The sequence below is a fragment of the Salvelinus fontinalis genome, chromosome 30 (genome assembly GCF_029448725.1).
Source record: "Salvelinus fontinalis isolate EN_2023a chromosome 30, ASM2944872v1, whole genome shotgun sequence".
Classification (NCBI taxonomy): Eukaryota; Metazoa; Chordata; class Actinopteri; order Salmoniformes; family Salmonidae; genus Salvelinus; species Salvelinus fontinalis.
In genome coordinates this window covers 4,279,035-4,303,281 of record NC_074694.1, presented here as the reverse complement: position 1 = coordinate 4,303,281, position 24,247 = coordinate 4,279,035, and the positions used below count along the sequence as shown (strand labels likewise).

The 24,247-nt window shown below is 45.8% G+C and overlaps 1 protein-coding gene across 1 annotated transcript in view; it reads left to right on the top strand.

Moving 5' to 3' along the window:
- The first annotated feature begins 3,438 nt into the window (after positions 1–3,438).
- Positions 3,439–24,247, top strand: part of LOC129828548 (isthmin-1-like) — a 76,178-nt gene continuing 55,369 nt past the window's right edge. The window contains exon 1 of the mRNA XM_055889571.1: positions 3,439–3,811. Coding sequence (XP_055745546.1) covers positions 3,671–3,811 — 141 coding nt within the window. The 5' untranslated portion in view covers positions 3,439–3,670. The remainder of the gene's footprint in view (positions 3,812–24,247) is intronic.

Sequence of the window (24,247 nt, the reverse complement as noted above, 5' to 3'; positions counted from 1 at the left end):
AGGCGAACCGGGGACACCACCTGTAAGGCTGGTGCCATGTACGCCGGCCCGAGGAGACGTACTGGAGGCCAGATATGTTGGGCCGGCTTCATGGCACCCAGCTCGATGCCCAACCTAGCCCTCCCAGTGCGGCAAGGTGGAATAGCCCGCACTGGGCTAAGCACGCATACTGGGGACACCGTGCGCTCCGCCGCATAACACGGTATCTGACCAGTACGACGCCCTCTCACTCCACGGTAAGCCCGGGGAGTTGGCTCAGGTATCCAACCCGGCTTCGCCACACTCCCCTTTAGCTCCCCCCCAAGAAATTTTTGGGTGAGCCTCTCGGGCTTCCGTGCTAGCCGCGTACCCTCATACCTCCGGTTCCTCTCTCCGGTTGCCTCTGCTCTCCTCGCTGCCTCCAGCTGTTCCCATGGGAGGCGATCCTTTCCAGCCAGGATCTCCTCCCATGTGTAGCAACCCTTGCCGTTCAAGACGTCTTCCCATGTCCATTCCTCTGTCTGTCTCTGCTGCTGTCGCTGCCCTTCTCCACTCCGCTTGGTCCGTTTGTGGTGGGTGTTTCTGTCACGGCTGTCCTCGCTGACAGAAGGTGTGGACCAAAACGCAGAGTGGTTAGTGTTCATTCTTTTAATGAAAGTCAACAAAACACTTCAAAATACAAAAAACAACCAACGTGACAAAACCGAAACCGTCCTGTGTGGCAACAAAACCTCCACAGGAACAAACACCCACAAAACACAAGTGAAACCCTGGCTGCCTTAGTATGATTCTCAATCAGGGACAACGATTCACAGCTGTCTCTGATTGAGAATCATACCAGGCCGAACACAAAATCCCAACATAGAAAAACACACATAGACAACCCACCCCAACTCACGCCCTGACCAACTAAATAAATAAAAGGAAAAAGGAACAATAGGTCAGGAACGTGACAGCTCCGGCACCCTCTCCTCCGGCCGGGTTGTTTTGGCTCGGCCTCTGGCAACAGTTCAAATTCCCTGGGAGGTACAGACAAATGATCTGCTTTGGGAAAGTCGTATTCCTGGTCGTAGTGCTGGTAAGTTGACGTCTCTCTGATATCCAATAGTTCTTCCCGGCTGTATGTAATAACACATAATGTTTTCTGGGCTAACAATGTAATAAATAATAAATAAATAAAAACTAAATACTGCACAGTTTCCTAAGGACTAGGAGTGAAGCTGCCATCTCTATCGGCGCCATCTTGAGTCTTAGGACTTCTACCCAATATTACTGTTGTTTGTCCCTCTTGAGCCACCTTAGCAACAACATAGCCGGAAACACTTCTTCAAGATCAATGAAGACCTCGGTAATGTTGATGTTTTTTCCGAGGAGGTGTTAGTCGTGCAATTTTAAATCTAGATAAGCTGTTTGGTGCAGTATTTCTCAAGTGAAAAACTCTGCATGAAAACTAGTGGTCTCTTGTTCGATGACAACAAACACTTAATGTTCCCAGTCCTACTAGGAGTAGTACTATTAACCAATCACCGACGAAGGAGCGTAGACTTCAGCTACAAAAATGTTGACTTACCTCTAGAAAATGTTGTGTGTGCACAAACAGCTGAAACCCCCCCCTGCCAAAGACCAAAACGAACAAGAAAATGTTGCCATAATATATGCTGGGAAGCACACGGTGAGCTTTAGCCTACACATACAACGGAATTAGCTGACCATCTTGAGAAGTCCTCAACTTCAAAACTTTGTTCTCTCTATAGCAAAGCTAGCTTAGCTAACATCGCTGTACTCACTACTGGCCTTGTTTTTTTGTTGTTGAATGACAAAGACACACCCAAGAAACACCCACATCAAACCACACCCTCATCAAACCACACCCCCATCAAACCACACCCCTATCAAACCACACCCCCAAGACAATGGTTGTTTGTCTTCAGTCATGGCCGCTACTATTTGTTAATGAGCATTAATGGAAATACAAGGGTAAATCAGGAAGTGCATTCACCCTTTAAAGTTGCCATTTGTTTTAGGGAACTGTACTATTGGGAACTGAAGGAGATCCTACTGGGTGATCAGTGACCAGGTCCTTTGAAGAGGGCAATAAACAAATAAAGTGCTTAAAAGTATAATGTTAGTTTGAAATATATTCATGTTTCAAGTTGATATGTCCAGTTCCTGCAATAACATCGGGCACATGTGCAAATACCTAGAGTAGGTGGCCTGTGACTTGACTGTGATGTAGAGCCGTGACGATTTGACTTGCCACCATCCCTCCAGCGTCACAGGGTTTTGACTAGAAGGGGTGAAGCTAATGTCAGAAGTGACTTTTCGTAGCAGGTTAGAATTTATGCAGTAGGTTGAGAGAATTAACGTAACAGGTTGAGATAATTAACGTAACAGGTTAGGATAATTAAGTTAACGTTAGGAAAATAGTTCGGGTTAGATAAAATACACCAAAAAAATGCAATATATATATATATACGTTCGACGTCAACTTGACATAATCCTTCTAGACATGACCCGTCACGGGCGCTGAAGGGAGAGAAAGGGGGAGGGGAGCTGACAGCAAACCAGCAGAGGGGCGTATTAACAACACTGCGCGCTGCGACAGAAAACAGCCTGTATAGCATGCCCATAGTATAGGAATGTGGACTGACCGCCGTGTGGTTTACACCATTTGGACACGGTGAGGAACGGGACGCACTTGGAGCTTGGATTGGATAGCTGCTGGTTTTATGCTGCGCAGAACTCAGCCCAGAATTACCACCACCACGCCTATATTCGCGACTAATGGTCCTGGTTTTAAAAGGAGAACTATTCAAACTAGAAAGGATCTTTTGGGGTTGGATGGTGTACGAAAACGTAGCCACACCAGCAAGTTCATTCTCTGCGCAAATTCAAAATGACAATTTTTGGGATAGAGGATAGCCTATGTAATGTATAAGGGATCATTTGTGTCCAAACCATCAACACCAAGGAGTGCGCCATACCACAGATGAGAGGGAGGGAGAGAGAGAGAGAGAAGGGAACGAGAAGGTTTGATTCTAAAGTTGAGCCAAAGTCTTCGTGTAAACAGTGGAGCATGCAGTGGGGGAAACACGGGTCTGGAACTGGGCTGCACGTTTCTTGATCGTGGAGAGGACTCCACCTGGAGTGCAACAAGCAATAGCCTACGTTACTAAAACATCCTAAATTGTACTTTTCCCGTGGGTAGTGTTATAACAGTCGCCCTGGCAGCATTTGGATAATTAACCTTGGAGATCCATGCCAGCATAGAAGGAGCATAGTTCAAGGGGATTCCACAGGAAACCTTGTTGAATGGACTTTTAACTTTGGTTTAACGTTATCCCTTTTTTACACATCGAATCCGGACTCACTTTTTTGGCACATTTGAAGAACTCTCCACCGAGGCTGGTCTGATGCAATTCATAATAAACAAAATCAACCTAACATAACCACCTGATCCCAAACAAACTTTTGGCAGGTTTTATTTTTCTGGAATACTCTATTCTACGTCCTATCCCCCCCCCCCCCCTTTCACATTAAAATTGTACTTCTGAACCTCGAAGTGGCTCCGAAGTGGTGTTGTGACTCCTCGCCCGCAGCGGATCCGGAGCTTGGAGCGTCTGCAGCGGGAGGAGCTGGCGGCGGACCCCCTGTCACACCGCAGGGACCCAAGACGGATCGGGTGAAAAAGATGGTTCGATTGGTGGCAGAACTCTTGTTGCTTTTAGGACTTGTACTTCTTACCTTACACATCACGGTGTTACGGAGCAGCCCGCTGCACCACGGGAATTTAACTTTGAGCCAGGATCAGCAGTATACTGTGATTGCAGAGGTGAGTGCTATTTATTTTTCTATTCTTTCGGGAAACCTACAGTGCAGTATACGTTGCAGGGACTCTTTTTTTTAGGCTATTGAGTTTGGGGTTAGGGCTCAATATCAAAATGGGGAATAAGCCTGTAACTTGTATTCTATGGGATCCACAGTCCTTTCCGGGAAATGTTTCTGTAACACATTGTGTCTGAAATGGAAAGTGAAAAGGGTCTATTTTAAATAACCACAGAGTTGGATAACAGACATGATATATTATGGATGAACACATTCCCTGAGGGTTATTCTGAGGCCTTGGGGTTTATGATATACAGCCCCCATACTCAACTGTCTGATCGGATCCAGACCCCCGAACGGTGTCATAACCCAAAATAATAAATCATATATATATAGTAGCAGTGAAAAGTGTCAAACGCCTACTCATTCAAGGGTTTTTCGTTATTTTTTACTATTTTCTACATTGAAGAATCATATGTGTTATTTCATAGTGACGTCTTCACTGTTATTCTACAATGTAGAAAATAGTGAAAATATAGAAAAACCCTGGAATGAGTCGGTGTTTGACACTTTTCACTGCTACTGTATATCTCTTTTTTTTTACTTGTTCGGGCTTCGACCCCTGGTATCAATAAAAACACACATAAGACATGGAAGAATACACAGAAAAGCGGGAAATTATCTTTGAAAACGGTTTGATTTCATCTCTGCCAACAAGAGGTGTTTGAACATTTTGGGGTCGCATGGGTTGTGAGGTCAGGGTTTGTTACTACCGCGGTAAATTACATTATCCTTCCAGATCTTTGCCACCTAGGAAATGTGTGGGACCAGAGACCTTCTCAAATAGCACTTGAGTACCCCTGATATACAGTATAAAGAGACAGTCTATCAGTCCATTCATAGAGCCTCAGTCCCCTGGGAGAGGCTGGTAGTAAGAGGTGAAATGGTAGACACACACACACACACACACACACACACACACACACACACACACACACACACACACACACACACACACACACACACACACACACACACACACACACACACACACACACACACAATAGTCTCCCCTGGGAGAGGCTGGTAGTAAGAGGTGAAATGGTAGACACACACACACACACACACACACACACACACACACACACACACACACACACACACACACACACACAAACACACACAATAGTCTCCCCTGGGAGAGGCTGGTAGTAAGAGGTGAAATGGTAGACACACACACACACACACACACACACACACACACACACACACACACACACACACACACAATAGTCTCCCCTGGGAGAGGCTGGTAGTAAGAGGTGAAATGATAGACACACACACACACACACACACACACACACACACACACACACACACACACACACACACACACACACACACACACACACACACACACACACACACACACACACACACACACACACACACACACACACACACAATAGTCTCCCCTGGGAGAGGCTGGTAGTAAGAGGTGAAACGTAAGATGGAGAGAGGGGTCACAGGGGTCATAGTCCATTCAGCTTCGTCATAGCTGGGATTTCCATGGGGATTCCATGCCCGAGCTGCAGGCACTACTCTGTCATCACAGCTTATCACGGTCACCCTAGTCTCCTCCTTGGGGATGGGTAGAGCGGTCAGGTCAGCGCCGGAGGTACAGACCGTTCCCACCACATCTCGATGGTGTGGCCTGTAGGCGCAAGGAACACTCTGCTTCTGATTGGCTTTCTGGCTTCACATGACTTCTATAGTCACCTGTTGTTGGAGCCCTTCCGTTGGAAAGGTCTCTCTCCCACAATGCACTGTTGCTGCCTTTCATTTAAACCCACTGTTATACTGCAGCTTTACAGGCAAAATAAAACCTCTCTTTTTCTCTCTCCCCCATTTTAACTCAAATCCATCACATTTAATCCCCTTTGATGACTGGAAATGTGTCTTGTTTGTTCAGGCTGACGCTTGTCTCCACCTGTTTTAACCAGGTCAGTATTATTATTACCGTAGACATATTTAGGACTCCCCACCATCAGAATCACTTGAACTGATGTTCACCAATGGACCCGACCCTGTTCTAGAATTAGAATTGGATGCATTCTAAATTCAGTCATTCTAGTTCTATGGTTCGAGCTGCACATCTAAAATAGCCACAGTACACAGGACAGAGGACACAGAACACAGGACAGAGGACACAGAACACGGGACAGAGGACACAGAACACGGGACAGAGGACACAGAACACAGGACAGAGGACACAGAACACAGGACAGAGGACACAGAACACAGGACAGAGGACACAGAACACAGGACAGAGGACACAGAACACAGGACAGAGGACACAGAACACAGGACAGAGGACACAGAACACAGGACAGAGGACACAGAACACAGGACAGAGGACACAGAACACAGGACAGAGGACACAGCACACAGGACACAGAACACAGAACACAGGACAGAGAACACAGGACAGAGGACACAGAACACAGGACAGAGGACACAGGACAGAGGACACAGAACACAGGACAGAGGACACAGAACACAGGACAGAGGACACAGTACACAGGACAGAGGACACAGAACACAGGACAGAGGACACAGAACACAGGACAGAGGACACAGAACACAGGACAGAGGACACAGTACACAGGACAGAGGACACAGTACACAGGACAGAGGACACAGAACACAGGACAGAGGACACAGAACACAGGACAGAGGACACAGTACACAGGACAGAGGACACAGTACACAGGACAGAGGACACAGAACACAGGACAGAGGACACAGAACACAGGACAGAGGACACAGAACACAGGACAGAGGACACAGAACACAGGACAGAGGACACAGAACACAGGACAGAGGACACAGAACACAGGACAGAGGCTGGCTACTTTGACGAATCTCAAATATAAAATATATTTTGATTTGTTTAACACTTCTTTTTTTTTGGTTACTACATAATTCCATATGGTGTGTCCAAACTTTTGACTGGTACTGTATATAAATATCTTTGAAAATACCATATTAGTACAGATGTAGGGTCTTAATTTGATCACTCTTTTATTGATAACAATTTTCCTGCACAGGAGGACATGCAAACTAAGTCTTTAAGGTTTAAAAAGGCTTCTAAAATTAGTAAGTTCCACTAACATTTCTGACTTGATTTTCTATAAAGTATTATGTACAGTGGCTTGCGAAACTATTCACCCCCCTTGGCAATTTTCCCACTTTGTTGCCTTACATACCTTAAGGGAACTCTGGGACGGGAGCCGTATGGTTAGTGAAGAAAGTCCCATTGCAAATGTACGGTCCCTTACCTGACGTCTTAATACATCGCAGAAAATCGCGGACGGCGTCGGGCCGTGGGCGGCGGAGAGCTCTTTCAGGAAGTTACTCAAAAAAACGTTTCGGAATTTCGGTTTCCGTTTTATAAAAAAGACAAATTTTTGACTTTTTTCTGCATTCGCGAAAATTCCCACAAGACGGAAAATAAATCATATTGCAGGCGCACGAGCACGTGGCAAATGAGCGCGGCCTTTTCTCCTAAACTGAAAATATTTCGAAGATGAAACTCGGCGAGCGTAGGTTAGGAGTAATGGGCAGTTGGCCCCGAACAAGATGGCGTCGAGACCTCGGCGCTTTTTGAGTTATGGCCATTTTTCTGGAATTAAAGGGTTAAAACGCAAGTAGGGTGCTAATTTGACCGCTTCATGTCAAAGTACATAAGCATACGGTGTCAGGAAAAAAAGAACCAGCCATTTATCTATCGTAATTTAAGAGAAATCGTACATTGACCGTTTGGTGATGTTCACAAAGAGGATTTTTTTTTTCAAAAAAATCACAGATCCAGTTGCACTGTGTTCAGACGTACATTTTTAAAGTGGGTCTCGAAGCTTTGCGAGAATCCTGTGATTTTATATGATTTTATGAAATAACACACACTCCTTTAACCCTCTTTAAATAAGTCCGCTCTTAACATAAAGACTTAAAACTCAATATTATATAAGAGTCTACACAGAGGAGGGTATGTGTTCACTCTCAGCTTCCTATGTAACCTGGAAGTGCCTTAAAATGGTGCCATAGGGTCAGGTTTGAAGGGTAATAAGGTCAGATCTTTTCAAAACTTCACTTGTGCGATTAGACAACCCTCATGAACTGTAATCAGTCATTTATCCCAACAGATGTCAAAGAAAAGCTCTCTCACTCAAACACACACACACAAAAAGGAAGGATGGAGTGAAAAAGTACGGTGCTTAAAGACACACAAAGCCCAAAATGGCATTACTATTATCTCTAGGCCGTGCCGAGTTCAACGAGATGCCCCGCTTGACCGTAGCTCGCTCGGTCTGAGCGCAGCGACCGTTACAAGAGAACGGACACAAATGATCTTTTGACCTGAATGTCAATTTCATTTGCTTTTGGGACACAGAGAGAGAACCGTTAAGGTTAGAAACACAATTTCACCTCAGGAGTGTTCTTAAGGTCCTCCCGATCTGTGCAAGCCCAACCTTGACCATGTGGAATTAACCCTTCACAGTTAAAAGTAGGCGTTTACATCAAACAGTTTACAATGACATGTCTCCCCATTGGAATACATTGAGTGCACCTCTAAATTCAACCTAAAGCCTATGTGGGTTATGATTGTCTTATGAACCTGTCTTTGATGTCAGTCCATCAAGCCACCATGAGGTCTACCTGTGTCGATTCTAAGCTTCCTGGAGCAACCGGAAGTGGATAAATCACCCTAAAAGTGTTTGCCATACCCAACATGCAGTTTGAGAGAAATAGTGCATTCAGCCCTATGTAAATCAGTCAAATTTTGACATATAAACTTAAAACTCAGGATTCTCAAACAGCATACTCCAGTGAGTATATGTGTTTATTTTCAACTTCCTGTGCCAACCGGAAGTGCCATAATTGGTGTCAAATGGGCTGTTTCGAAGGGTTAAAAATGTCAGATCTTTCCAAAACGTCATATATGTGAATAGACAACCCTCCTGAACTGTAAATCAGTCATTCATCCCATCAGATTTAAAAAAAATAATAATAATACACAATCAACAGAAATGATGGAGGGACACACTGAGGGGCTAAGAGGCAGACAGTGTACAGTATATCACAAAAGTGAGTACACCCCTCACATTTTTGTAAATATTTGAGTATATCTTTTCATGTGACAACACTGAAGAAATGACACTTTGCTACAATGTAAAGTAGTGAGTGTACAGCTTGTATAGCAGTGTAAATTTGCTGTCCCCTCAAAATAACTCAACACACAGTCATTAATGTCTAAACCGCTGGCAACAAAAGTGAGTACACCCCTAAGTGAAAATGTCCAAATTGGGCCCAAAGTGTCAATATTTTGTGTGGCCACCATCATTTTCCAGCACTGCCTTAACACTCTTGGGCATGGAGTTCACCAGAGCTTCACAGGTTGCCACTGGAGTCCTCTTCCACTCCTCCATGACGACAAAACGGAGCTGGTGGATGTTAGAGACCTTGCACTCCTCCACCTTCCATTTGAGGATGCCCCACAGATGCTCAATAGGGTTTAGGTCTGGAGACATGCTTGGCCAGTCCATCACCTTTACCCTCAGCTTCTTTAGCAAGGCAGTGGTCGTCTTGGAGGTGTGTTTGGGGTCGTTATCATGTTGGAATACTGCCCTGCGGCCCAGTCTCCGAAGGGAGGGGATCATGCTCTGCTTCAGTATGTCACAGTACATGTTGGCATTCATGGTTCCCTCAATGACCTGTAGTTCCCCAGTGCCGGCAGCACTCATGCAGCCCCAGACCATGACACTCCCACCACCATGCTTGACTGTAGGCAAGACACACTTATCTTTGTACTCCTCACCTGGTTGCCGCCACACACGCTTGATACCATCTGAACCAAATAAGTTTATCTTTGTCGCATCAGACCACAGGACATGGTTCCAGTAATCCATGTCCTTAGTCTGCTTGTCTTCAGCAAACTGTTTGCGGGCTTTCTTGTGCATCATCTTTAGAAGAGGCTTCCTTCTGGGACGATGGCCATGAAGACCAATTTGATGCAGTGTACGGCGTATGGTCTGAGCACTGACAGGCTGACCCCCCACCCCTTCAACCTCTGCAGCAATGCTGGCAGCACTCATACGTCTATTTCCCAAAGACAACCTCTGGATATGACGCAGAGCACGTGCACTCAACTTCTTTGGTCGACCATGGCGGGGCCTGTTCTGAGTGGAACCTGTCCAGTTAAACCGCTGTATGGTCTTGGCCACCGTGCTGCAGCTCAGTTTCAGGGTCTTGGCAATCTTTTTATAGCCCAGGCCATCTTTATGTAGAGCAACAATTCTTTTTTTCAGATCCTCAGAGAGTTCTTTGCCATGAGGTGCCATGTTGAACTTCCAGTGACCAGTCAGTATGAGGGAGTGTGAGAGCGATGACACCAAATTTAACACACCTGCTCCCCATTCACACATGAGACCTTGTAACACTAACCAGTCACATGACACCGGGGAGGGAAAATGGCTAATTGGGCCCAATTTGGACATTTTCACTTAGGGGTGTACTCACTTTTGTTGCCAGCGGTTTAGACATTAATGGCTGTGTGTTGAGTTATTTTGAGGGGACAGCAAATTTACACTGTTAAACAAGCTGTACACTCACTACTTTACATTGTAGCAAAGTGTCATTTCTTCAATGTTGTCACATGAAAAGATATACTCAAATATTTACAAAAATGTGAGGGGTGTACTCACTTTTGTGATATACTGTATGTAGTAGTTACTTTTGTTTGAACTTTTAAAGAACCGTCAGACCTAGAGTTCTGAAAATTTACAAACCTGTTCTAGACCTCAGGTCGATTGTGCACGGTGATTTATGTGGCTCTAGAAGGTTCTCGGACCGATAAACAGCCTCGTGTATTTGCTATGTTTTCAATTCATTTCAGCTCAACGAAATGGACGACATTTAGAAAAGTCCCAGAGTCTCAAGACTAGGTGCGTTGAAACCGGCTCGGCCCATAAAGACAGACTCCAACGAGCCTGTTTGATTGCTCATTCAAGGACCCCGTAGCAAGGCAATGAAAACAGTGGATTTTCAGCACCAATTAGGGTTTTGCTCGGGCACCGAATGACCTATCGAGCCGAAACTTGGGATTCAAGGTCGCCTCACATAGGGCTAAACATAATGTCAAAATTGGACCAGCAGCTAGAACATAACTACGTATTATTTGGTTTATTATGGTTTAAATGGAAGGCGCTGTGAATTTTGGGCCTGCTCTGAAATATGTTATAGTTGGCTTCTAAAGGAGTTGGAAAAAGTGAGTTTGGTGTCAGATGGTATCAGTTTGGTGTCTGAAAACATCCAATTGACTGATGGACACCGACTTGCTAGTTGACTTTTGTACAATTGCAATATGTTTCAACGCGGGGGTACCATCAGCAAAATCGACATGATGAAATTTTCACGCAACGAGCGATGGAGAGGAACCACTAACACTGGCCGGCCATCCTGAGGTCATCAGGATGTTCAATTTTGTATTTCTAAAGTATTTAAAGAATGCGCGTTACATTTGCAATATGAATCAACACATCATATTGCAAATGTAACAGTGTGTGTTATGTTTGCAGTATGATTCAACACATCATATTGCAAATGTAACACTGTGTGTTATGTTTGCAATATGATTCACCACATCATATTGCAAATGTAACACTCTGTTATGTTTGCAATATGATTCAACACATCATATTGCAAATGTAACACTGTGTTATGTTTGCAATATGATTCAACACATCATATTGCAAATGTAACACTGTGTGTTATGTTTGCAATATGATTCACAACATCATATTGCAAATGTAACACTGTGTGTTATGTTTGCAATATGATTCACCACATCATATTGCAAATGTAACACTGTGTTATGTTTGCAATATGATGTGATGTTTTTCACTGTTGAATCATATGCAAATGTAACGTGCATTCTTTAAATAAACCCTATGTGGGTTATGAATGTCTTATGAACCTGTCTTCAATGACAATCCATCAAGCCACTATGAGGTCTACCTGTGTTGATTCTAAGCTTCCTGTGCCAACCGGAAGTGCCTTGAAATGGGGTCATAGGTGCTGTTTCAAAGGGTTAAAAAAGTCAGATCTTTCCAAAACTTTAAGTGTGTGATTAGGCAACCTTCATAAACTCTAAATCAGTCATTTCTCTAAACAGATGTCAAAGAAATGCTCACACACACACAGAGACACACACAGCAAGGATGGAATGAAAAAGTATGGTGCTTAAAGACACACAGAGCCTTAAATGCTTTTAGGGGGGATCCAGACTTCCATACCCGCTCTGGGAGCACTATACTACGGGCAAAAATCAATGGGTGTTGGCCTGAGTGATTTATGGAGGTTTTCAAAAAAAGTCAAAAATATTCTGTTTTTTCTTGAAAATATTTTATGTTTTTTCTTCTCGAGTCAATGGCCTGAGTGATTTATGGAGTTTTTCCAAAAAAATCAAAAAATATTCTAAGTCCAAACTTTTCGTGCACCTGGTATTTTTTTGGGGTTACCAGGTGCCATGGTTGAAATTGCTTTTAGGGGGCATCCAGAATTCCATACCCGCTCTGGGAGCACTATTCTACGGGCAAAAATCAATCGGTGCTGGCCTGAGTGATTTATGGAGGTTTTCAAAAAAAGTCAGAAAATATTCTGTTTTTTCTTCTGGAATGTTTGTTTTGTTTTTTCTTCTCGAGTCAATGGGGGTCCGGCCTGAGTGATTTAAGGAGGTTTCCAAAAAAAGTCAAAAAATATTCTATGTTTCATGTTTTGGGTACCAGGCGTCATTTTTCAAAACCGTTTTAAATGATTCATTTTGGCCTTTTAAAAACAAAATGTTATTTTTGACTATGAAATCCAAAAAAGCACTTTTTTAAAGGGGTTGATAAGTTTTTTCTAATTTATTCACATTTTTGACTTTTGACTTCCTATGAAATCATATTCCAAATGCACAAAACATATTCCTGAAGTACAAGTAAACATTTCAAAAAAAATTATGATAATTAAAATGTGAGTAAAGTCACTTCATATAGTTCTTATACATGTGTAATTGACCTAAAAATCGAAAGAATTTTGAAAAACGGTCCAGAAAGCACTTTTTTAAGGGGGTGATACGTTTTTTCCAAATTTTTGACATTTTTGACTTTTGACTTTTGACTTTTGACTTCCTATGAAATCACATTCCAAATGTACAAAACATATTCCTTAAGTACAAGTAAACATTTAAAAAAAAAATATGATAATAAAATGTGACTAAAGTATCCTCATATAGTTCTTATACATGTGTAATTGACCTAAAAATCGAAAGAATTTCGAAAAACGGTCCAGAAAGCACTTTTTTAAGGGGGTGATACGTTTTTTCCAAATTTTTGACATTTTTGACTTTTGACTTTTGACTTCGTATGAAATCACATTGCAAATGCACAAACCATATACCTTAAGTTCAAAAAAATATATAAAAAAAATAATGTTAATAAAATTTGAAAAAAGTATTTTCATATAGTTCTTACACATGTGTAATTGACATAAAACTCGAAAGAATTTCGAAAACGGTCCAGAAAGCACTTTTTTAAGGGGGTGATAAGTTTTTGGCAAAACCTTTCAAAATCTCAAAATTTTACTCTTGGGTCTTGACTTGCGTTACATAAAGCCTATGAAAAATTTAGATAGAACACATTCGCCCACTATAGGAATTTTGGAGTGTTACACAGCTCATTTGCAGCATGGCATTTGCCATCAGCTTTGGATGAAACACCGCCAGAAGTAGTGTACTTGTCCATCGTGTATATGCTCCGCTCGGTGCCAATAAGTTGCCATGTTATTTTGTACAATTGGGGGGGGGACTTCCCTTACAACCTGGAATTAAAATATATATTTTTTTGGGGGGGGGTTGTATCATTTGATTTACACAACATGCCTACCACTTTGAAGATGCAATATATTTTTTATTGTGAAACAAACAAAAAATAAGATAAAAAATGGAAAACTTGAGGGTGCATAACTATTCACCCCCCCCAAAGTCAATACATTGTAGAGCCACCTTTTGCATCAATTACAGCTGCAAGTCTCTTGGGGTATGTCTCTATAAGCTTGGCACATCTAGCCACTGGGATTTCTGCTCTTTCTTCAAGGCAAAACTGCTCCAGCTCCTTCAAGTTGGATGGGTTCCGCTGGTGTTCAGCAATCTTTAAGTCATACCACAGATTCTCAATTGGATTGAGGTCGGGGCTTTGACTAGGCCATTCCAAGACATTTAAATGTTTCCCCTTAATTAAACCACTCAAGTGTTGCTTTAGCAGTATGCTTAGGGTCATTGTCCTGCTGGAAGGCGAACCTCCGTCCCAGTCTCAAATCTGAAACAGGTTTCCCTCAAGAATTTCCTTGTATTTAGCGCCATCCATCATTCCTTAAATTCTGACCAGTTTCCCAGTCCCTGCCGATGAAAAACATCCCCACATCCCCAACGTGTTTGCTTATTTCTTCTTTAAGCAACAGCTTTTTTTCTGGCCACTCTTCCGTAAATCCCTGCTCTGTGGAGTGTACCAGATCCACTTCTATTGGAAACCACCAACTCTAATTAGTGTGGACAGAGCAGGGCCATAGTATTTTAGACAGAAATGAAAACATCAAAGAACAATGAAATAACACAGGACAGGACTAGGATAGAGAACAGGTTGTGGAGGGGGCTCAATCTGATGTAGCTAAGTGGTCCTCTATAGGGGGAACAGAGATATATATCAATCTGATGTAGCTAAGTGGTCCTCTATAGGGGGGGCCGAGGTAAAGATAGATCTAAAGGGGGAGGCCAGGGCCCGTATCCACAAAGCGTTTCAGAGGATCTGTTTATATCTAATCTTGTTCATTCTGTTCATTCTGATCTAAATGTCAGAACTTCTACTCTGAGACCCTTCATACAGGCCCTGGTCTCTGGGGGGCCAGGTGTACTCTGAGACCCTTCATACAGGCCCTGGTCTCTGTGGGGGGCCAGGTGTACTCTGAGACCCTTCATACAGGCCCTGGTCTCTGGGGGGGGCCAGGTGTACTCTGAGACCCTTCATACAGGCCCTGGTCTCTGGGGGGCCAGGTGTACTCTGAGACCCTTCATACAGGCACTGGTCTCTGTGGGGGGCCAGGTGTACTCTGAGACCCTTCATACAGGCCCTGGTCTCTGTGGGGGGGCAGGTGTACTCTGAGACCCTTCATACAGGCCCTGGTCTCTGTGGGGGGGCCAGGTGTACTCACAGGCCCTGGTCTCTGTGGGGGGCCAGGTGTACTCTGGGATCCTTCATACAGGCCCTGGTCTCTGGGGGGGGGCCAGGTGTACTCTGAGACCCTTCACACAGGCCCTGGTCTCTGTGGGGGGCCAGGTGTACTCTGAGACCCTTCATACAGGCCCTGGTCTCTGTGGGGGGGCCAGGTGTACTCTGAGACCCTTCATACAGGCCCTGGTCTCTGTGGGGGGCCAGGTGTACTCTGAGACCCTTCATACAGGCCCTGGTCTCTGTGGGGGGGCCAGGTGTACTCACAGGCCCATGTCTCTATGGGGGGCCAGGTGTAGAAATTACAGGACAACTGAGAATAAGAGATATGGTTCTCTCTGATGGTTTTAGGAAGTTTAAACTGACTGCCCTAAATAAATACAGTCAGCTCTAAAAGTATTGGGACAGTGCATGTTTTATTTGTTTGTTTAGGCTCTGTACTCCAGCACTTTGGATTTGAAATGGTACAATGACTATGGGGTTAAAGTGCAGACTGTCAGCTTTCATTTGAGGGTATTTCTATCCATATCGGGTAAACCGTTTAGAAATTACAGCACTTGTTGTACATAGTTCCCCCATTTTAGGGGACCAACAGTTTTGGAACAAATTCACTTGTGTGTATTAAAGTAAAACAAGTAAAATATTGGGTCCCATATTCATAGCACACAATAATTTTAATATGACTCTTGAAATATTGTATTTTCACTGTGTGTTTCAAATATGTGACTCACCCCTTGGATTCGGTCTTATGAAGCAAAATGGTGAAATGGTGTTTTTTACATTGGATAAAAGTAGAGACTCAGAGTTACAAAATGGTATATCATGCACTACAGTTGAGGAACAATGGGGAAAGTAATTCTGCTTTCACTTTTGAGAAAATGGCCTTTGAATATTTTGGTATCTAGTGAAGAGCTCTTCTTTGTCTACAGCCATTCAGCATCGTTCAAACCTTCTTAAGCTTTAGCCCCACCCATCTTGTTTCGCTCTCGGACACTTGATGCTCTGGCCGATGATTTGTATATAGTATATACAATATATAGTATATAGTCTCCACATTGACTCTGTACCGGTACCCCCTGTATATAGCCTCCACATTGACTCTGTACCGGTACCCCCTGTATATAGCCTCCACATTGACTCTGTACCGTAACACCCTGTATATAACCTCCACATTGACTCTGTACCGGTACCCCCCTGTATATAGCCTCCACATTGACTCTGTACCGTAACACCCTGTATATAACCTCCACATTAACTCTGTACCCATACCCCCTGTATATAGCCTCCACATTGACTCTGTACCTGTACCCCCCCTGTATATAGCCTCCACATTGACTCTGTACCGGTACCCCCTGTATATAGCCTCCACATTGACTCTGTACCGTAACACCCTGTATATAGCCTCCACATTGACTCTGTACCAGTACCCCCTGTATATAGCCTCCACATTGACTCTGTACCGGTACCCCCTGTATATAGCCTCCACATTGACTCTGTACCGGTACCCCCTGTATATAGCCTCCACATTGACTCTGTACCGGTACCCCCTGTATATAGCCTCCACATTGACTCTGTACCGGTACCCCCTGTATATAGCCTCTACATTGACTCTGTACCGGTACCCCCTGTATATAGCCTCCACATTGACTCTGTTCCGGTACCCCCTGTATATAGCCTCCACATTGACTCTGTACCGGTACCCCCTGTATATAGCCTCCACCTTGACTCTGTACCGGTACCCCCTGTATATAGCCTCCACATTGACTCTGTACCGGTACCCCCTGTATATAGCCTCCACATTGACTCTGTTGCGGTACCCCCCTGTATATAGCCTCCACATTGACTCTGTACCGTAACACCCTGTATATAGTCTCCACATTGGCTCTGTACCAGTACCCCCTGTATATAGCCTCCACATTGACTCTGTACCGGTACCCCTGTATATAGCCTCCACATTGACTCTGTACCGGTACCCCCTGTATATAACCTCCACATTGACTCTGTACCGGTACCCCCTGTATATAGCCTCCACATTGACTCTGTACCGGTACCCCCTGTATATAGCCTCCACATTGACTCTGTTCCGGTACCCCCTGTATATAGCCTCCACATTGACTCTGTACCGGTACCCCCTGTATATAGCCTCCACCTTGACTCTGTACCGGTACCCCCTGTATATAGCCTCCACATTGACTCTGTACCGGTACCCCCTGTATATAGCCTCCACATTGACTCTGTTGCGGTACCCCCCTGTATATAGCCTCCACATTGACTCTGTACCGTAACACCCTGTATATAGTCTCCACATTGGCTCTGTACCAGTACCCCCTGTATATAGCCTCCACATTGACTCTGTACCGGTACCCCTGTATATAGCCTCCACATTGACTCCGTACCGGTACCCCCTGTACATAGCCTCCACATTGACTCTGTACCGGTACCCCCTGTATATAGCCTCCACATTGACTCTGTTCCGGTACCCCCTGTATATAGTCTCCACATTGACTCTGTACCGGTACCCCCTGTATATAGCCTCCACATTGACTCTATACCGGTACCCCCTGTATATAGCCTCCACATTGACTCTGTACCGGTACCCCCTGTATATAGCCTCCACATTGACTCTGTACCGGTACCCCCTGTATAAAGCCTCCACATTGACTCTGTACCGGTACCCCCTGTATATAGCCTCCACATTGACTCTGTACCGGTACCCCCTGTATATAGCCTCCACATTGACTCGGTACCGGTACCCCCTGTATATGGTCTCCACATTGACTCTGTACCGGTACCCCCTGTGTATAGTCTCCACATTGACTCTGTACCGGTACCCCCTGTATATAGCCTCCACATTGACTCGGTACCGGTACCCCCTGTATATAGCCTCCACATTGACTCTGTACCGGTACCCCCTGTAAATAGCCTCCACATTGACTCTGTACCGTAACACCCTGTATATAGCCTCCATTGACTCTGTACTGGTACCCCCTGTATATAGCCTGCACATTGACTCTGTACCGTAACACCCTGTACATAGCCTCCACATTGACTCTGTACCGGCGCCCGCTGTATATAGCCTCCACATTGACTCTGTACCGGTTCCCCCTGTATATAGCCTCCACATTGACTCTGTACCGGTACCCCCTGTATATAGCCTCCACATTGACTCTGTGCCGGTACCCCCTGTATATAGCCTCCACATTGACTCTGTACCGGTACCCCCTGTATATAGCCTCCACATTGACTCTGTACCGGTACCCCCTGTATATAGCCTGCAAATTGACTCTGTACCGTAATACCCTGTATATAGCCTCCACATTGACTCTGTACCGGTACCCCCCCTGTATATAGCCTCCACATTAACTCTGTACCGGTACCCCCTGTATATAGCCTCCACATTGACTCTGTACCGGTACCCCCTGTATATAGCCTCCACATTGACTCTGTACCGGTACCCCCTGTATATAGCCTCCACATTGACTCTGTTCCGGTACCCCCTGTATATAGCCTCCACATTGACTCTGTACCGGTACCCCCTGTATATAGCCTCCACATTGACTCTGTACCGGTACCCCCTGTATATAGCCTCCACATTGACTCTGTTGCGGTACCCCCCTGTATATAGCCTCCACATTGACTCTGTACCGTAACACCCTGTATATAGCCTCCACATTGACTCTGTACCGGTACCCCCTGTATATAGCCTCCACATTGACTCTGTACCGGTACCCCCTGTATATAGCCTCCACATTGACTCTGTACCGTAACACCCTGTATATAGCCTCCACATTGACTCTGTACCAGTACCCCCTGTATATAGCCTCCACATTGACTCTGTACCGGTACCCCCTGTATATAGCCTCCACATTGACTCTGTACCGGTACCCCCTGTATATAGCCTCCACATTGACTCTGTACCGGTACCCCCTGTATATAGCCTCCACATTGACTCTGTACCGGTACCCCCTGTATATAGCCTCCACATTGACTCTGTACCGGTACCCCCTGTATATAGCCTCCACATTGACTCTGTTCCGGTACCCCCTGTATATAGCCTCCACATTGACTCTGTACCGGTACCCCCTGTATATAGCCTCCACATTGACTCTGTACCGGTACCCCCTGTATATAGCCTCCACATTGACTCTGTACCGGTACCCCCTGTATATAGCCTCCACATTGACTCTGTTGCGGTACCCCCCTGTATATAGCCTCCACATTGACTCTGTACCGTAACACCCTGTATATAGTCTCCACATTGGCTCTGTACCAGTACCCCCTGTATATAGCCTCCACATTGACTCTATACCGGTACCCCCTGTATATAGCCTCCACATTGACTCTATACCGGTACCCCCTGTATATAGCCTCCACATTGACTCTGTACCGGTACCCCCTGTATATAGCCTCCACATTGACTCTGTACCGGTACCCCCTGTATATAGCCTCCACATTGACTCTGTACCGGTACCCCCTGTATAAAGCCTCCACATTGACTCTGTACCGGTACCCCCTGTATATAGCCTCCACATTGACTCTGTACCGGTACCCCCCCTGTATATAGCCTCCACATTGACTCTGTACCGGTACCCCCTGTATATAGCCTCCACATTGACTCTGTACCGGTACCCCCCTGTATATAGCCTCCACATTGACTCTGTACCGGTACCCCCTGTATATAGCCTCCACATTGACTCTGTACCGGTACCCCCTGTATATAGCCTCCACATTGACTCTGTTCCGGTACCCCCTGTATATAGCCTCCACATTGACTCTGTACCGGTACCCCCTGTATATAGCCTCCACATTGACTCTGTACCGGTACCCCCTGTATATAGCCTCCACATTGAATCTGTACCGGTACCCCCTGTATATAGCATCCACATTGACTCTGTTCCGGTACCCCCTGTATATAGCCTCCACATTGACTCTGTACCGGTACCCCCTGTATATAGCCTCCACATTGACTCTGTACCGGTACCCCCTGTATATAGCCTCCACATTGACTCTGTACCGGTACCCCCTGTATATAGCCTCCACATTGACTCTGTTGCGGTACCCCCCTGTATATAGCCTCCACATTGACTCTGTACCGTAACACCCTGTATATAGTCTCCACACTGGCTCTGTACCAGTACCCCCTGTATATGGCCTCCACATTGACTCTATACCGGTACCCCCTGTATATAGCCTCCACATTGACTCTATACCGGTACCCCCTGTATATAGCCTCCACATTGACTCTGTACCGGTACCCCCTGTATATAGCCTCCACATTGACTTTGTACCGGTACCCCCTGTATATAGCCTCCACATTGACTCTGTACCGGTACCCCCTGTATAAAGCCTCCACATTGACTCTGTACCGGTACCCCCTGTATATAGCCTCCACATTGACTCTGTACCGGTACCCCCTGTATATAGCCTCCACATTGACTCGGTACCGGTACCCCCTGTATATAGTCTCCACATTGACTCTGTACCGGTACCCCCTGTATATAGTCTCCACATTGACTCTGTACCGGTACCCCCTGTATATAGCCTCCACATTGACTCTGTACCGGTACCCCCTGTATATAGCCTGCACATTGACTCTGTACCGTAACACCCTGTATATAGCCTCCACATTGACTCTGTACCGTAACACCCTGTATATAGTCTCCACATTGGCTCTGTACCAGTACCCCCTGTATATAGCCTCCACATTGACTCTATACCGGTACCCCCTGTATATAGCCTCCACATTGACTCTATACCGGTACCCCCTGTATATAGCCTCCACATTGACTCTGTACCGGTACCCCCTGTATATAGCCTCCACATTGACTCTGTCCCGGTACCCCCTGTATATAGCCTCCACATTGACTCTGTACCGGTACCCCCTGTATAAAGCCTCCACATTGACTCTGTACCGGTACCCCCTGTATATAGCCTCCACATTGACTCTGTACCGGTACCCCCTGTATATAGCCTCCACATTGACTCGGTACCGGTACCCCCTGTATATAGTCTCCACATTGACTCTGTACCGGTACCCCCTGTATATAGTCTCCACATTGACTCTGTACCGGTACCCCCTGTATATAGTCTCCACATTGACTCTGTACCGGTACCCCCTGTATATAGCCTCCACATTGACTCTGTACCGGTACCCCCTGTATATAGCCTCCACATTGACTCTATACCGTAACACCCTGTATATAGCCTCCATTGACTCTGTACCGGTACCCCCTGTATATAGCCTGCACATTGACTCTGTACCGTAACACCCTGTACATAGCCTCCACATTGACTCTGTACCGGCGCCCGCTGTATATAGCTTCCACATTGACTCTGTACCGGTTCCCCCTGTATATAGCCTCCACATTGACTCTGTACCGGTACCCCCTGTATATAGCCTCCACATTGACTCTGTACCGGCACCCCCTGTATATAGCCTCCACATTGACTCTGTACCGGTACCCCCTGTATATAGCCTCCACATTGACTCTGTACCGGTACCCCCTGTATATAGCCTCCACATTGACTCTGTACCGGTACCCCCTGTATATAGCCTCCACATTGACTCTGTACCGTAACACCCTGTATATAGCCTCCACATTGACTCTGTACCAGTACCCCCTGTATATAGCCTCCACATTGACTCTGTACCGGTACCCCCTGTATATAGCCTCCACATTGACTCTGTACCGGTACCCCCTGTATATAGCCTCCACATTGACTCTGTTCCGGTACCCCCTGTATATAGCCTCCACATTGACTCTGTACCGGTACCCCCTGTATATAGCCTCCACATTGACTCTGTACCGGTACCCCCTGTATATAGCCTCCACATTGACTCTGTACCGGTACCCCCTGTATATAGCCTCCACATTGACTCTGTTGCGGTACCCCCCTGTATATAGCCTCCACATTGACTCTGTACCGTAACACCCTGTATAGAGTCTCCACATTGGCTCTGTACCAGTACCCCCTGTATATAGCCTCCACATTGACTCTATACCGGTACCCCCTGTATATAGCCTCCACATTGACTCTATACCGGTACCCCATGTATATAGCCTCCACATTGACTCTGTACCGGTACCCCCTGTATATAGCCTCCACATTGACTCTGTACCGGTACCCCCTGTATATAGCCTCCACATTGACTCTGTACCGGTACCCCCTGTATAAAGCCTCCACATTGACTCTGTACCGGTACCCCCTGTATATAGCCTCCACATTGACTCTGTACCGGTACCCCCCCTGTATATAGCCTCCACATTGACTCTGTACCGGTACCCCCTGTATATAGCCTCCACATTGACTTTGTTGCGGTACCCCCTGTATATAGCCTCCACATTGACTCTGTACCGGTACCCCCTGTATATAGCCTCCACATTGACTCTGTACCGGTACCCCCTGTATATAGCCTCCACATTGACTCTGTACCGGTACCCCCTGTATATAGCCTCCACATTGACTCTGTACCGGTACCCCCTGTATATAGCCTCCACATTGACTCTGTACCGGTACCCCCTGTATATAGCCTCCACATTGACTCTGTACCGGTACCCCCTGTATATAGCATCCACATTGACTCTTTTCCGGTACCCCCTGTATATAGCCTCCACATTGACTCTGTACCGGTACCCCCTGTATATAGCCTGCACATTGACTCTGTACCGTAACACCCTGTATTTGGCCTCCACATTGATTCTGTACCGGCGCCCGCTGTATATAGCCTCCACATTGACTCTGTACCGGTTCCCCCTGTATATAGCCTCCACATTGACTCTGTACCGGTACCCCCTGTATATAGCCTCCACATTGACTCTGTACCGGTACCCCCTGTATATAGCCTCCACATTGACTCTGTACCGGTACCCCCTGTATATAGCCTCCACATTGACTCTGTCCCGGTACCCCTGTATATAGCCTGCACATTAACTCTGTACCGTAAAACCCTGTATATAGCCTCCACATTGACTCTGTACCGGTACCCCCTGTATATAGCCTCCACATTGACTCTGTACCGGTACCCCCTGTATATAGCCTCCACATTGACTCTGTACCGGTACCCCCTGTATATAGCCTCCACATTGACTCTGTCCCGGTACCCCCTGTATATAGCCTGCACATTAACTCTGTACCGTAAAACCCTGTATATAGCCTCCACATTGACTCTGTACCGGTACCCCCCCTGTATATAGCCTCCACATTAACTCTGTACCGGTACCCCCTGTATATAGCCTCCACATTGACTCTGTACCGGTACCCCCTGTATATAGCCTCCACATTGACTCTGTACCGGTACCCCCTGTATATAGCCTCCACATTGACTCTGTTCCGGTACCCCCTGTATATAGCCTCCACATTGACTCTGTACCGGTACCCCCTGTATATAGCCTCCACATTGACTCTGTACCGGTACCCCCTGTATATAGCCTCCACATTGACTCTGTACCGGTACCCCCTGTATATAGCCTGCACATTGACTCTGTACCGTAACACCCTGTATATAGCCTCCACATTGACTCTGTACCGTAACACCCTGTATATAGTCTCCACATTGGCTCTGTACCAGTACCCCCTGTATATAGCCTCCACATTGACTCTATACCGGTACCCCCTGTATATAGCCTCCACATTGACTCTATACCGGTACCCCCTGTATATAGCCTCCACATTGACTCTGTACCGGTACCCCCTGTATATAGCCTCCACATTGACTCTGTACCGGTACCCCCTGTATATAGCCTCCACATTGACTCTGTACCGGTACCCCCTGTATAAAGCCTCCACATTGACTCTGTACCGGTACCCCCTGTATATAGCCTCCACATTGACTCTGTACCGGTACCCCCTGTATATAGCCTCCACATTGACTCGGTACCGGTACCCCCTGTATATAGTCTCCACATTGACTCTGTACCGGTACCCCCTGTATATAGTCTCCACATTGACTCTGTACCGGTACCCCCTGTATATAGTCTCCACATTGACTCTGTACCGGTACCCCCTGTATATAGCCTCCACATTGACTCTGTACCGGTACCCCCTGTATATAGCCTCCACATTGACTCTATACCGTAACACCCTGTATATAGCCTCCATTGACTCTGTACCGGTACCCC